The 13232-nt window shown below is 48.3% G+C and overlaps 5 protein-coding genes across 5 annotated transcripts; 4 read left to right on the top strand and 1 right to left on the bottom strand.

Moving 5' to 3' along the window:
• Positions 1-364: 364 nt before the first annotated feature.
• AO090003000412 (uncharacterized protein) lies at positions 365-1309 on the top strand (the record flags this gene model as incomplete). Its single annotated transcript, XM_023234878.1, has 1 exon — positions 365-1309. One exon carries the CDS (start codon positions 365-367, stop codon positions 1307-1309), a length of 945 nt encoding a protein of 314 aa, XP_023089954.1.
• Positions 1310-2243: 934 nt separating this feature from the next.
• atm1 (ATP-binding cassette Fe/S cluster precursor transporter ATM1) lies at positions 2244-4760 on the top strand (the record flags this gene model as incomplete). The annotated part of the gene is made up of 7 exons (XM_001819541.3): positions 2244-2597; positions 2656-2715; positions 2778-2892; positions 2948-3216; positions 3271-4317; positions 4372-4588; positions 4660-4760. The coding sequence occupies 7 exons, from the start codon at positions 2244-2246 to the stop codon at positions 4758-4760; spliced, it is 2163 nt and encodes a 720-aa protein (XP_001819593.1).
• Positions 4761-7531: 2771 nt separating this feature from the next.
• On the bottom strand, positions 7532-10877 carry AO090003000408 (VAC14 family protein; the record flags this gene model as incomplete). The annotated part of the gene is made up of 10 exons (XM_023234877.1): positions 7532-7958; positions 8021-8177; positions 8251-8330; positions 8383-8501; positions 8554-8658; positions 8716-9527; positions 9567-10266; positions 10352-10518; positions 10548-10741; positions 10810-10877. 10 exons carry the CDS (start codon positions 10875-10877, stop codon positions 7532-7534), a joined length of 2829 nt encoding a protein of 942 aa, XP_023089953.1.
• A 691-nt stretch (positions 10878-11568) lies between these two features.
• On the top strand, positions 11569-12353 carry AO090003000407 (uncharacterized protein; the record flags this gene model as incomplete). The annotated part of the gene is made up of 4 exons (XM_001819538.3): positions 11569-11755; positions 11853-11971; positions 12046-12117; positions 12174-12353. 4 exons carry the CDS (start codon positions 11569-11571, stop codon positions 12351-12353), a joined length of 558 nt encoding a protein of 185 aa, XP_001819590.3.
• A 241-nt stretch (positions 12354-12594) lies between these two features.
• Positions 12595-13175, top strand: AO090003000406 (uncharacterized protein; the record flags this gene model as incomplete). The annotated part of the gene is made up of 2 exons (XM_023234876.1): positions 12595-12795; positions 12849-13175. The coding sequence occupies 2 exons, from the start codon at positions 12595-12597 to the stop codon at positions 13173-13175; spliced, it is 528 nt and encodes a 175-aa protein (XP_023089952.1).
• Between the last annotated feature and the right edge of the window lie 57 nt (positions 13176-13232).

Below are 13232 nucleotides of genomic sequence, written 5' to 3'. Positions count from 1 at the left end.
AATGCAAGCTAGTGACTCCCGGGAGTCATTTTTCGGCAAATGAAAAGTACGTGCTTACGTGGGGCAATATATGTTCCAGTGAAGATCCAAGCAAGGGATAGATGCTAGAGGACAAATGCATTCCTAGTTCTGGTCCGTATTTCAGATGCGCCACGAATACATGTCAGATCACCAAGTTCCAGGCCAGCTGATAATATAGCATTCCAGACCCAATTTGTGATTAAAAACTTCTAGCCCCTGACCATTTTGTGTGACTTGAAGACCATGTTTGCAGGGAAGTGGCGTATATAAGATCCTTTCGTATCCGAGATATACATCGATCCCTAGAGACCTCTTTCAAAGGCAAGACATTGATATCTTCATCATGCGTTCTCTCGTCTTCACAGCAGTTTCATGTCTCCCTGCCATTATAGCAGCGGCAAATCCTCCCGATCTTGGTTTCGACAAACTCTGGTCCTTGGAAAACAATATCTGGACGAACTTCCTTTACCCAGCTAATCTGAAGCAAATCAACGCAACGGATGACTCCGTTTTCACCGAAGATGTACGCTCCAAACCCCAGCCTAGAGTTCCCTACCTATGCATAGATACTAACAGAAACAAGGTCCAAGGACGTGTCGATATTACACGCACCTTTCCCGGCCGAGAGCTGAACAACGAATACATCTTCGGCCTTTTCTCGCAGCCAGAATCCCTCAGTTTGACTGGTGTCGCCATTAACTACACCATCACACAGTTCGTTGCCAACCAGAATATGGCCTCGGCTACGACAGTGATCACTTTCAACTCGACTTCGTTTGGTGTTCTTCTCCCGCTTACTGTTGACTCATGGATGGCCTTCAATGAAGATGGCAAGGTCACCCAATATGATGCGACCTTCCGTTGGTTCGACTGGTTCGTTAAGACACTGTTTGAAGCTGCGGCGGTCAAGTTCAACACGACGGATCCAATTGTGGTCAAGAGCACACTGACTGAGCTGTTGGCGAAGGCTATCTGTGAGACGAGTGACAAGTACTGCACGGGTGATAATAAGCAGTATGACAGTCAAGAACAATGTATGCAAGTCTTGACGAAGGAGAAGAGGTTCGGAGACCCGTATGAGTTGGGAAGGGATACCTTACTTTGTCGGGAGGTGCACAAGCATATGGTGCAGTATCGACCAACAGAGCATTGCCCACATATTGGACCGAGTGGAGGAGACATGTGCGTGGATGACAAGTCTTACGTGCAGACAGTTCTGGAGTCATACTTTCCCCAGTCGTGGATTGCCAATGGTTATGGGGATGATAACATCTGGGTGAAGAAGTAAAGTGAGGGAGTTAACGAAGGATATGTATGGTAGCTAGTTTAATCATTAATATGGAGCGATCCAATTCATTCGTGTTTTTCTCTTTCCGCAAGAGTTCAAAGCTCAGAAGAGTATAAGTCATCCTCTTCTGAGAATTGTATACTCGACATACTTGGCGTACTAATGTAAAGGACAGATGCCGGCTCTAAAGCCAGTCTTTATATTCGAAACCAAGTGCACGACTTCTCGATTCTCTAATGGTTTATTCTCCGCTTTCTCACCTAGGGTTACTATAAAAGTAGCACTTTGATAGCTCTTTCGGTTCACTCTCATCACTAGGCTAGACTCGACAGGAACGGATACATGACGTCCAAAGCGATACGGAGCGAGGCACTTGAGATGTGAACTAACTCTACGCATAGGGAATTAACTAGGCCACGTTGTGAGAGATATTAATTCCAAGAAAAGGTTATATAAATGCCGCAATGGAACGGACCGGTACACAGAAAATGCCGCAAACTTGCGTGGTTCATGCACGCCAAGTACTGTAATTACCGCCGGTCGGTAAGATTGAAATCGATACGACCTTGAGGGTTATGGATTCGGCGATTGCGATTGCGATTGCGACAGATCCGCCGCAACTGGTGCTATCTGATAACCTCCGTCACTTGCTTTGCTTCGTTAAATAACCTCCGTGAAGGATATATTCCTCCTCACCTGCTGATTAAGATATTTACTTTCGATCAGATCTCCGTTCATCGCAAAAGAGGCAAGCAATTCCTCGGAATATCCAGCTGTGAAGTCATCATTTACTTCCGAACCTTTTTTCCTCCGAACCCGGCGGTCCTCACGAGACAGCAGTTCCGCAGCAGCTACACCACGATTACGATGGTTCCTTGACTAAAAGCAGAGTCCTCGCGTTCTCTCGGTTACTGCGATATTTTATTTCACCACCATGCTGCCCAGGGCAGCCCGACCGCCGTGCCTGCGTGTCCCCGGACACTTCGCACACCGCGGTCCCGCAGTCCCGCGCTCCACGCCGCGGATAAGTACACGGCATAGCATTCAGTTCAGAGTATTCTCGACAAGCAAAGGTCTCTTGAACAAAAATGCTACTTCAGAACCAAAGACGCCCATTTCCGGTTCTCCGCTCGCCCCTCAATCAGCGGACCAGAAAACGAAGAATGCACAAAATGCCGCGGGCACGCCGAAGAGAGATCTTCTAAGCGAAACTATGGTGGGAAAGCAGGAACAAAGGAAGGCAGATTGGGCGATCATGAAAGAAATGGCCAAATACCTCTGGCCTAAGGTAAGGCCTGAAGCGGTCGTGGACTGGGGAACGTTTGGCATTAATTGTGATACCATAGGATGATTGGGGTACGAAGCTGCGCGTCGGAACCGCCCTGTCGTTACTAGTTGGAGCAAAGGTCGGTAACAATTCCATAGTCACCCTAGTTTCTACAATTGGGGCTTACCTTGTGGGTTCTAGATTCTCAACGTGAATGTGCCATTTTACTTCAAGAGCATTGTCGACTCGATGAATGTGGACTTTGCCGCAATTGGCGGGACGGCGTATACAGTTGCGGGCTCTATGATCATAGCTTGTAAGCGAAGCATACACATACAACGCAGGACCCCTGTCTAACGGCAGCCTTCCAGATGGTGTTACCAGGATTGGCGCTACACTTTTCCAAGAACTTCGAAACGCCGTATTCGCTAGCGTTGCCCAGAAGGCAATCCGCAGAGTTGCACGAAATGTGTTCGAGCATCTGTTACGACTGGACCTCAATTTCCACCTTAGCAGACAAACCGGTGGCTTGACTCGGGCAATTGATCGCGGAACGAAAGGCATCAGCTTCCTATTGACATCGATGGTCTTCCACGTCGTTCCTACTGCTCTTGAGATATCTCTTGTGTGCGGAATATTGGTACTGTTTAAACGTACATAACACAAACCTGGACTTTCGTTGACGTATTGGCAGACATATCAATATGGCGCGCAATTTGCTGCGATCACGGCTGCTACCATGGTAGCATACTCTGCTTTCACAATAACAACTACTGCATGGAGAACCAAGTTCCGGAAACAGGCCAATGCTGCGGATAATCGCGGTGCCACAGTAGCCGTGGATTCTTTGATCAACTACGAGGCTGTCAAGTACTTTAACAACGAGAAATTTGAGGTCGCACGGTATGATAAAGCGCTTAAAGCTTATGAAGACGCCTCTATCAAGGTAACGACGTCGTTGGCTTTTCTCAATTCCGGTCAGAACATGATTTTTTCAAGTGCACTTGCCGGCATGATGTACCTCGCGGCAAATGGAGTCGCCAGTGGTTCGTTGACTGTTGGAGACCTGGTTATGGTCAATCAGCTTGTCTTCCAACTGTCAGTACCTCTGAACTTCCTTGGTTCTGTGTACCGTGAATTACGTCAGTCTTTGCTGGACATGGAGACCCTATTCAACCTGCAGAAGGTCAATGTGAATATCACGGAAAAGCCGAATGCGAAACCCCTGCAGCTCCACCGCGGCGGGGAGATCAAATTCGAGAATGTGACTTTTGGTTATCACCCGGACCGCCCTATCCTCAAGAACGCAAGCTTTACGATTCCTGCTGGCCAGAAGTTTGCTATCGTGGGACCCAGTGGCTGTGGCAAGTCGACCATCCTGAGACTACTGTTCCGGTACTATGATGTCCAAGAGGGCCGCATTCTAGTTGATGGTCAGGACGTGCGGGATGTGACTCTCGAAAGCTTACGGAAAGCCATTGGTGTTGTGCCCCAGGATACCCCGCTCTTCAATGACTCGATCGCACACAACATTCGCTACGGAAGAATCGACGCTACTGATGAAGAAGTGCGCAAGGCAGCACAGCGGGCGCACATCCACGAACTGATCGAGAAACTACCCGAGGGATACAAGACCGCTGTTGGTGAACGAGGAATGATGATATCCGGTGGTGAAAAGCAGCGGTTAGCTATCTCACGACTGATATTGAAGGACCCTGAACTCCTGTTCTTCGATGAAGCTGTAGGTCCTTGTTAGAAAATTCTATTCTGACGGGTAACTGACTGACCAATACAGACATCGGCTCTTGACACATACACGGAGCAGGCCTTATTACAGAACATCAACAGCGTCCTCAAAGACAAGGCACGCACAAGCGTTTTTGTGGCTCATCGACTGCGAACAATCTGTGACAGCGACCAAATCCTTGTACTAAAGGAGGGCCGCGTGGCAGAAACAGGGTCGCATCGTGAACTTCTTGAGCTCGATGGCATCTATGCTGAGCTTTGGAACGGTAAGGAGCCCATCGTTTGCCTCTGTTTGGTTTACTGAATTGAAAGCTAACATATCGCCTGCATTATATAGCCCAAGAAATGTCTTTTGCGCAAGATCCAGAGAGCGAAGGTAATGCCGAGCTTGAGGAAGGTGCTGGACAAGAGGTGCTGCCAGACTCTAGACAAAAGTGAGCTGTTTAGAGAACTAGACTCCGGAGTTTGGTAGTTGCTGGTTCAATTTTGCGTAAATTTAGTTTGGACTCAGGGAAGGTTCTATGTCTATAGACCATTTAATTCTTGTAAACTCTTTGAAGCTGTCCCAAGATTACGTGTAGTGCTAGACTGTTGGATGTCAGACTGTATGTACACAGTGCAACAAATTTCCTGTCCGGATGACGAAATACCAACCTAATCAAAGCTGCATTCGGTACCGTTCCTTGGGAAACTAACGGCAAGCTTTGGTCCAGTTTTATGTGGAGATCAAAGAACAGTGCCGAATCAGCGATGCGGCACCCAAGTGGATGGGACATCAACGATCATAGTGCCGTACTCCGTCCCAAGGTTCTCCATACTCCCAAACGCATGGATGGTCCGAACGAACCCGGAAGGACGGGGGCATATGCCACGATTAATGATTGAGCAAGCTTGGACTGCTCGAACGCTGTCTGTGATAGATTAGCAAGGAACTAGAACGCGTTCAGGGGTGTTAGAGTGAGTCTAGTGAATATAATAGGCCATAGTCGGCTAGTTAGTGCGGGATTAATATCAGATAGTGAGCAGTGATTCGGGCCAACTGACGGCCCGAGGACGGGGCCAACCCCTGGCTAGACCGGAAACGGGCTAGTGGCGAACCCCCCGGCCAACCCACGTTTTTTTGCCCCTCTCGGTTCAGTGAGCGCGACGTACGACCGGTCTTTCTAGACTCCCGTCAAAACTTCGCTTCTTCTGTGACCCATCTTCTTTTCTTTCTCTTTTAGTTCTTTTTCCCTCCCTTCCCGTTCCATCTTACCCATACGATTTTCTTTCTGTCTGTCTTTCTTTGTCTTGCGGTAGCACGCATAGTTTCTAGTGGCTTATTGACGCACCACGTCATTCGTCGACTTACCCACATTCCTTCACCCATCAGTCTTTTGACGCTACACCAACTATCCTTTCTGAACCACTCATTATTAGATTACTATTGGTTGCATATCACATTGGAGTGTTTGCCCTCCCGCCCACGGCTTGCTCCCCCCAGGATTATTGATTCCGCTCCTTCGTCTCCCAACTTTTTCTTTCTTTCTTTCCTTTCCTTTTTCTCTCTCTTCTCCATCCGGCGATTGGTCTCCGCCTCACTGTCCTGGTATCCGATACCTCTTATCAATCTTTCTTTCTTTTTCTGTTATAGAACTAGACAGTAGCTCCACCAGGTAAGGCCTTGTCGCTTTTGTTCGGCTCTCTTTCCCTCCGCCGTTCTCCTGAGTAGAACCGAGTCAAACCACCAAGCCGAGCGTTTCCATCATTGTTTCTCTTCGCTAATTCGTATTATCAGCACTTCTAGAGAAGCAATAAGCTCTTATTTACAATCATTATCCATTACTATCACTATCGTTCCCTTCCGAAACCAGCGCCTACTTCCGTTTGCGGCGTCGCAATTCCATCACCTACCGAACCATCTCTGCATACCCACCCGAAATCAATTCAATTGACCGTTTAGTCAAGTACTTGTGAAATACCAACAGGGTTAGAAGTTTTTTCTCGCAATCTTCATATACACAATGGGTCTCATCGAGAAGCTACAAGCAAGTATGTGTCCTACGCGATCTCGACCTCCGACTTACAGAGAGAAATGGTCACAACTATCCGAGTTAGAGCCTCGTTGCTAACAGCTTTTCTGCTTAGAAATCGAACTTTATCGTCTAGAGCAGCGTTACGCTCGTCGCAAACACCGCAGTACATTCTCAGGTGTCCAGTATGTCGACGGTGAATATGTGTACACCAACGGATCGAACTCGCCAGGGTCAGTCTCCAAGCACTCCACAGGCAGTTACTGGAAATCCCCTACGTGGGGTGTATCATCCACCGATTCACGTTGGCGGTGACGAAATCATTTAAACTCGATGTTTTTCTGCTCTTGCTTTTGACTATATATCCTCGGCATTACGTCTCGTGTGGAGGATGTGACGACACTTCCGACCGTTATATGTCCCGCTATTTCATTCATGGTTGAGAAATGAACGAAAGACAAAAGTTCATGCTTTCTTTTATCTGAGAGGGCAAATTGGACCGGCCTGCTTCTCGGTCTGAGACACGAGCAGCAACCCTTGACCCCCTTCGGCACGATCCGATTAACCTTGCATGCTTAACCACGCAGAATCCTGTACAGTACCCCGCAGGACAGGCATGCGCGTCCATTTCTCAGTCTGACTGACGTCATTTGTACTTTGGCATTTTATTTTTGGTATCACCGGAGTCTTTTTGGGTTTCTACTTCACGCTGTGTGCCTTGCACGATCTGGTTCGATCTTCTTTGTCCTATCTTCTTCGACTTCAACTTACCTAGCGTTGAGATTCACTTTTGGTAAAGCAAAAGGTACAGGGCTATGGTGGATTTTTTTTTATTCTTTGATTCGTCTATACTTTCTCTCGACTTGAGCGACTTGATTCTTAGCTTGTCTGAGCTTCCCTTCTCTTTAAATACTTGACCCTTCAACTGTACATACATTCTATACGCGCTTCTTTGAAAATCCGAGAAAAGATGCAATGACCACTTAGTCATAGATCTAAGGCTAGACATGAAAAAACGCTAGATTTGTATAACAGACGCGCGTGATACCTCAGACAAGTGGCAGCATAACATTCTCGAGGAACGCCGTAAACAAGCACTGTACACGGTAACAGACGAGAAAACCTCCGTGTAACTGCATCAGAAAAAAGCGAATATTGTCACAAACAGCATCCTGTCAACAGAGCGAACAATCCCAATCACCGTTTCGATTTCCTACTCCCTATACCTAGTCGACCTAAATTAGGAAGACTGGTTTTATGTCTATGCGCGGCACCCAGGATAGAACCACCCTTTTGGTTTCCCACATCAGCAGGACTACGCCGTCCCTCTGCACCAGCTCCAAGGCCTAGGCCTGTCCGCGGTGTATCGGGGAGAGTTGCCCGTTCCTTGTTCCGCGCTTGGTCTGCAGCAGAGAGGGCGGCAGCTAACGATTGACCCTGGAAGCCGGCCACGCCATCGTCGAAGGGACGCTCTCTTGCACGTAGGGCTCGGCGGGCCCTTTCCTGTACGGTTTTGAATTTTTCAAGTAGTTCGACCCAGCGGATGGAGTTCTCTTCGCGTTTGGAGCGGCTGCCTGTCGAGCGATCGTAGGCGCCTGAGCCGGAGGCTGAAACCATCGTGGAACTGTGAGAGTCTTGTCAGCATGAAAGTATTTGGGGCTGACTTTCATTCTTGTGGGTGCTTACAGTCGAGGTGTATGGAGAAGGCCAATGTTGCTAACACTGTTTAAACGATTCTTTAGAGCCGCGAAGGCAGAGCTCTGTGGAAGAAGCATGAGGACACCGTAGAGGCATTTGTAGAGATATGGATAACTTTCTGGTTCAAGCAGTTGAAGTCGGAGATCTAGCAGCACATGAGCGCTCATCAATAAAGGGAACAGAAAATAACCTGAAGGACCAAAAAAGAAACAACTTACAGGTGAAGACAGGAGACTCCAACAGCTGGACCAGCTTATCGATTTGGATCAGATTATTGACAGTCATTTCAAGCTCGGCACTGAGAGATTTGGTTAGAACACTTTAGCAAGCATAGATTTTTCCATACTGACAAGACTTGAAGAAGGTTGTAGGCTTGCTCATATGCTTGTGCAAGCAGACACAGTGAAAATGTGGAGACAGAATTGTGACACCAAGACCTGAATAAAGCCACAAAGAACATCTGGCCCTCCTATGCCGATTGTTAGTGACAACATCCAAATGTGGGCTCAAGGGTCTGTTACTCTGGTGTCCAGGTTCCGTAACCTTTTTCGCAGTCCGGAGAGCTCGGGCGCGGTAATCAGGTTATTGTTTAGATTTTGTACCATAATACTAGCGAATTCGAGGTCCTAAATTGCGATAGGGATTTAGCACGTGCGTCAGCCCTTTCTGCAAGGCAAACTGACCTCTTCCTTTTCAAGACAGTCGGCTAGAGTTCTGTAAATGCGCTCCGGGCTCAAGTTCATACAAAGCTGGCGGATAATGAGGTTTCCGCGGACCTCTAGTAAATGCCTATCGGTGGAGAACAGTTGGAGGAGGTTCACCATAAAGGACTTGAAATAGCTATCCTCGCTATTCCGCGATATTTGGGATAAGAGCTGAAGATCCTTCGTCACCACTGCCTCCGCTGGATCGGACAGTGTCTTAAGCAAAGCAGGAAACGTTCCATCGTTGAATGCCACCACCTTTTTAGGAGCCTTCCGGTGCAACATTATCAACCAAGAGAGGGCGGCTACTCTAGTAGCTTCGTTCTCGTTCAAGAACTGCAGTGTAAGCGAGTTGACAGCCGAAGCATAATCAAGATCGGCAGGCGGCACTGGTGTGGACATGACACTGCTCCGAGGTGTTTGTTCTTGTGTAGACTCCTGCACCGATTGCTTCCTAGAGGCGGTGATGGATACATCAGAAGGTTTGGCGTTTGGTGCAGATTCTCTCCTCTCAGTCTCTTTATTGGGCGTGGAGGCTAGTTTCGAAGATGATGACTGTCGTGTCTCATCCGATAATGTGTCTTCGGATAGAGACACAATATACTCTAGCAACGATGTGTTGACTCGATTTGCGGCCTGCCGCACTTGGTCTGAGCCACTGGACATAGCTGGAAGTACTTGGGTCAAAAGACGTGGAACGAATGGGAGTATGTCTTCGGGGCTAATTTCGAAGAAACTATCGATCCATCGCAGCGCTGTCAACTGCATCTCCTCCTCTACTGGCTGTAAGTCTAAGACCGTTAAGTGGAATCATGCTCAGAACTTCTCACCATAAGATGTGTCAACGAAGCCTACCAAGATGTCTAGTATCTTGGGGTAATCTATTTGGACATCCTGTCCTGGAATCCAATCTCCGTCGGCATGCAAGCCGTCTTCATCAACTGTAGAACCAAACTCAGAATCTTCTATCGCAATATCATTGGTTTCAGCTTCGGTTTCGGTCTCGGTTTCGGCGGCAACCGTCTGGTCGATAGTTGTGCTGACACTGTCACTCGTAGTTGATTGTCTATTCTCGCTTCCTTGACCCTTCCGACTCTCTTCGATGCCTTTCTTGAGACGAGCGATTCTCTTGATTTCTGACAGAAACCTATCAAGCAGATTTTGGGTGGCAACATTCACGTCTCTATTAGGGTCACCAAGGAATTTGATCAGACCCCCCAGGAATTCTGGCAAGTATGAAACAAGCTCCAGGTCGGGTATCGTGTCCAACAAAGTTAACCATGATACCAGAAACATCCGAGTGAACGGGCTGATGACATGTATTCGTTCTTTGAGTAATGGTATAAATTTTGGAAGAGAAAATGCCGTTGGAAGGTCAGGGTCTTCCAACGCTTCGGGATCTGTCTCTTGCTTCTCGGAAAGCTGCAAGACCGAAACATAAGATGCGGCGGATTCAGATACGATGTCTTTAACAAGTCTATCAAGGAGCTCTGCGCCATTTTTGACTGAAAGCTCCGAATCGGACGCCAACTAGGAACTTACGTTAGTTGGGGAACAGGCAATAAGGCCGAGGCGAGGACAGCGGGGAAATAAAGCTAATATTCAGCCCGCTCACCTTACTCAACGCATCAAAGATCTCATTATAAAACAACAAAATCTCTCCCTTAGCAACTTTGGCAATGTTATACATGCTCTCACAAGCGTAGTACCTGACTCGCGCATCTTGGTCGGAGAAGCAAGCTAGCACTGGGGGTACAATTTCCTTGAGGTACGGCGCAACACCTTCCTAGTATCCTATTCTCAGTAACGACAGTGCAGATGCTGCATCCCCGGCATGCTCACCGATCCAAGCGCGATGGAGGCCGCGGCCAACCCGATTAAGCCACCATTTCTCGCATGAGGCTGATGTACCGCGTAGGCGTAGTCATGGCATAACTGATCGACAATTCTTTGAATATCTTCATGTGCTCCTTTGAAAACGGCATCTCGGACAACTTTCTCAAGCCTATATCATAGCCTCCGTCAGCACGTATTGCTTTGCAGAAGCACTTTAGCAGCTTTCATTGTTCTTACTCCAAGGCTCCCTGTTTCCTCCGATCATAGAGCTTATCATTCAGCAAACGCTGAATGGAGGATTCCATCGCTTAGAGAAGCATCCAGCGCAGAAAGTTACGTCACACGGTGTAGATTACTCGACGATGATGATGCTCATGATGGAAAAGCGACGTCTAGCCGGGCGGTGGGTCAAGAGCTCTAAACTAGTTGTAGCTATTCGGGGCCATGGGTCTCGGGACGAGTTAAACTTGTTGAAAGTTTCACAGAATGAATAGGAACTTATTCTCAAACAATAAAAGGGGGGAAACAAGGAAGGTGTGTTAATTTGTACGAAGATAGCCAGTTCCCTGTGAGCTGCAGCAGCAGTCAAGATATCAATGTGGGGATTTAGTCCAGTTAAAAAAAAAACAGATGTGTTGGCAGCCATAAATGTTGCCTTAACCTTAGCCTGAAGTGGGAACTGCGTTGTGACGTAAGGCTAGTGAGTGGTTACCCTTCTGAATTTTATTTTATTTACTGGTCCCGGGGCTGTAAATTAGTACTAGGAGACACACTCCATTGTACTTGTATCCGTACCTCTGCAAGTGAATCTTACCGCTATCCTCTATCGTCACAGGCGCCAAGGCCAACCACCAAACGCTTTCCCCGATCAGGAACCAAAGAATTTACGATACAGTCTTTGGTACCGCTGCGGAGAACTTGAACCTGCGGGCAATTGACAGACAATCTCAATCCTTCCCCCTCCTCATACACCTCTTCCGGTCCATTTCCTCAGGCATGACAATGAGTCAACCTTTGAGGCGAGGTGTACGGGCTGTGTCCTGGACCCGAGTCCTCCCTCCGCGGGCGCGACAAGGGCAGACAAGATGCCTTCAGATTCGCGCCGCGGCCGCGGAACAGCCATCTTCGGCCAACGGAAACAATCTGCCTGTTGTCGGCACTCCTAGTTCAGCTGAGTCTGCCGGTATGTTATTCTACTTCTATAATTCCAGGGACGGTACAAGAGGTGCTTGTCCGGCGATTTGAACCAAGGACTCCTACTGATGGTTTAACACATGCAGATGCGCGATTCGACGTTATCGGCGCTCCATACTCCTTATTGTCCGTCTCTCTATCCGCTTCGCAGAATCTCTTCACCCGACGAGGAACATTGGTAGGACTGAGCGGGAAAGCCGATAATGTATGAGATAGTTCCACGTTTTGCGATTCGAGATTCAACGATAGGTCTATTGACGGTTACTGGTGCCTTATCAGGTGGTTTCTACATTGAGCGTTCTGGAGCCATTCCGGAGAGCGGTTGTCGGTGTGCCATTTCTCTATCAGAAGGTTCGCTTGGCCCTTTCGACATCAGCAACGGGAATATGAAACTGACACCTGGGTAGGTCTCGTCGGCTAGCCCGGTAACTGCCTTGGTTTCTGTTCGGTCGCCTACCACGTCCTTCGCTGTTGTACACCTGGATGGGTCCGTCGATTGGATGGTGGCGCAGAGACGTGCGTTGCTTGCCTGGACCGGCCGTTCCCTTTCTATTAAGCCGACTATCAACACAAGCCTGGTTTGTTAATCCGATAGGGACGTCGTCTATTGAAAGGCCAAGCTGACTTGCGCAGAGCGTGTCACACTGGGGTAGCTCCGAAGTGACTGGCAGAGGATTGCTAGCATTAGTCGGTGCGGGTCAGTTATACCAGGTCGAGGTAAAGGCCGGAGAGCAATACATCGTCCACCCAAGGTATGGTTGCATATACCCATCGATATCACTACTTTGAAGCATGCTAACACAGTCAAGCAATGTCGTGGCTTACACAATGACAAACAACCCCCCTCGTCCTTACCGCTTCAAATCCACAACCTTGAAATTCCAGGTTCCAGGTCTCAAGGGCTGGCCGAGCTTTATCCAGGATTCGAAATTCATTCGGGATATGTCGGGTTCCGATACCTGGAAAACCGCGATGAATATCTTCCATAAAATTCGTACTTGGTCTCGGATGACCATCTGGGGAGACAGGGTATGCCTTGAACACTGATTTGAATGGTACGATGGTGCTAATGTTGCTACCAGCTCTTCCTGCAATTTGATGGCCCCGCGACTATTCTCATACAAACCCGTGGCCCCCGTATTAATGAAGTTCTCACCTCGCACGAAGTCAATGAGATTGCAAGCGCCCCGAGAGGACTAACCATTGGACCTGCAAAGCCCGCAGAGGAAAAGAAACCGTCTGCCGACGAGGAGTATCGGAAGGCGGCCGAGGAGGCTGTCAATGCTGCCCCCGCACCCACGAGGACCGTTGAACAATTAGAACAGGAGATCAGAGGGTCAGCGCAAAGCATTGCCACTCTTACGAAGGAAGGCAAGGTGATCTTTGAGAAACCTGGCCAACAAAACTAAAGTGTAACGTTTGACATCAACTGTCCCAGTTGGGGCATGATAAGGCGCTCATTCTAA

This window comes from Aspergillus oryzae, chromosome 2 (genome assembly GCF_000184455.2).
Source record: "Aspergillus oryzae RIB40 DNA, chromosome 2".
NCBI lineage: Eukaryota > Fungi > Ascomycota > Eurotiomycetes > Eurotiales > Aspergillaceae > Aspergillus > Aspergillus oryzae.
Note: the sequence above shows the minus strand (reverse complement) of the source record. Positions and strands in the feature narration are given on the sequence as shown.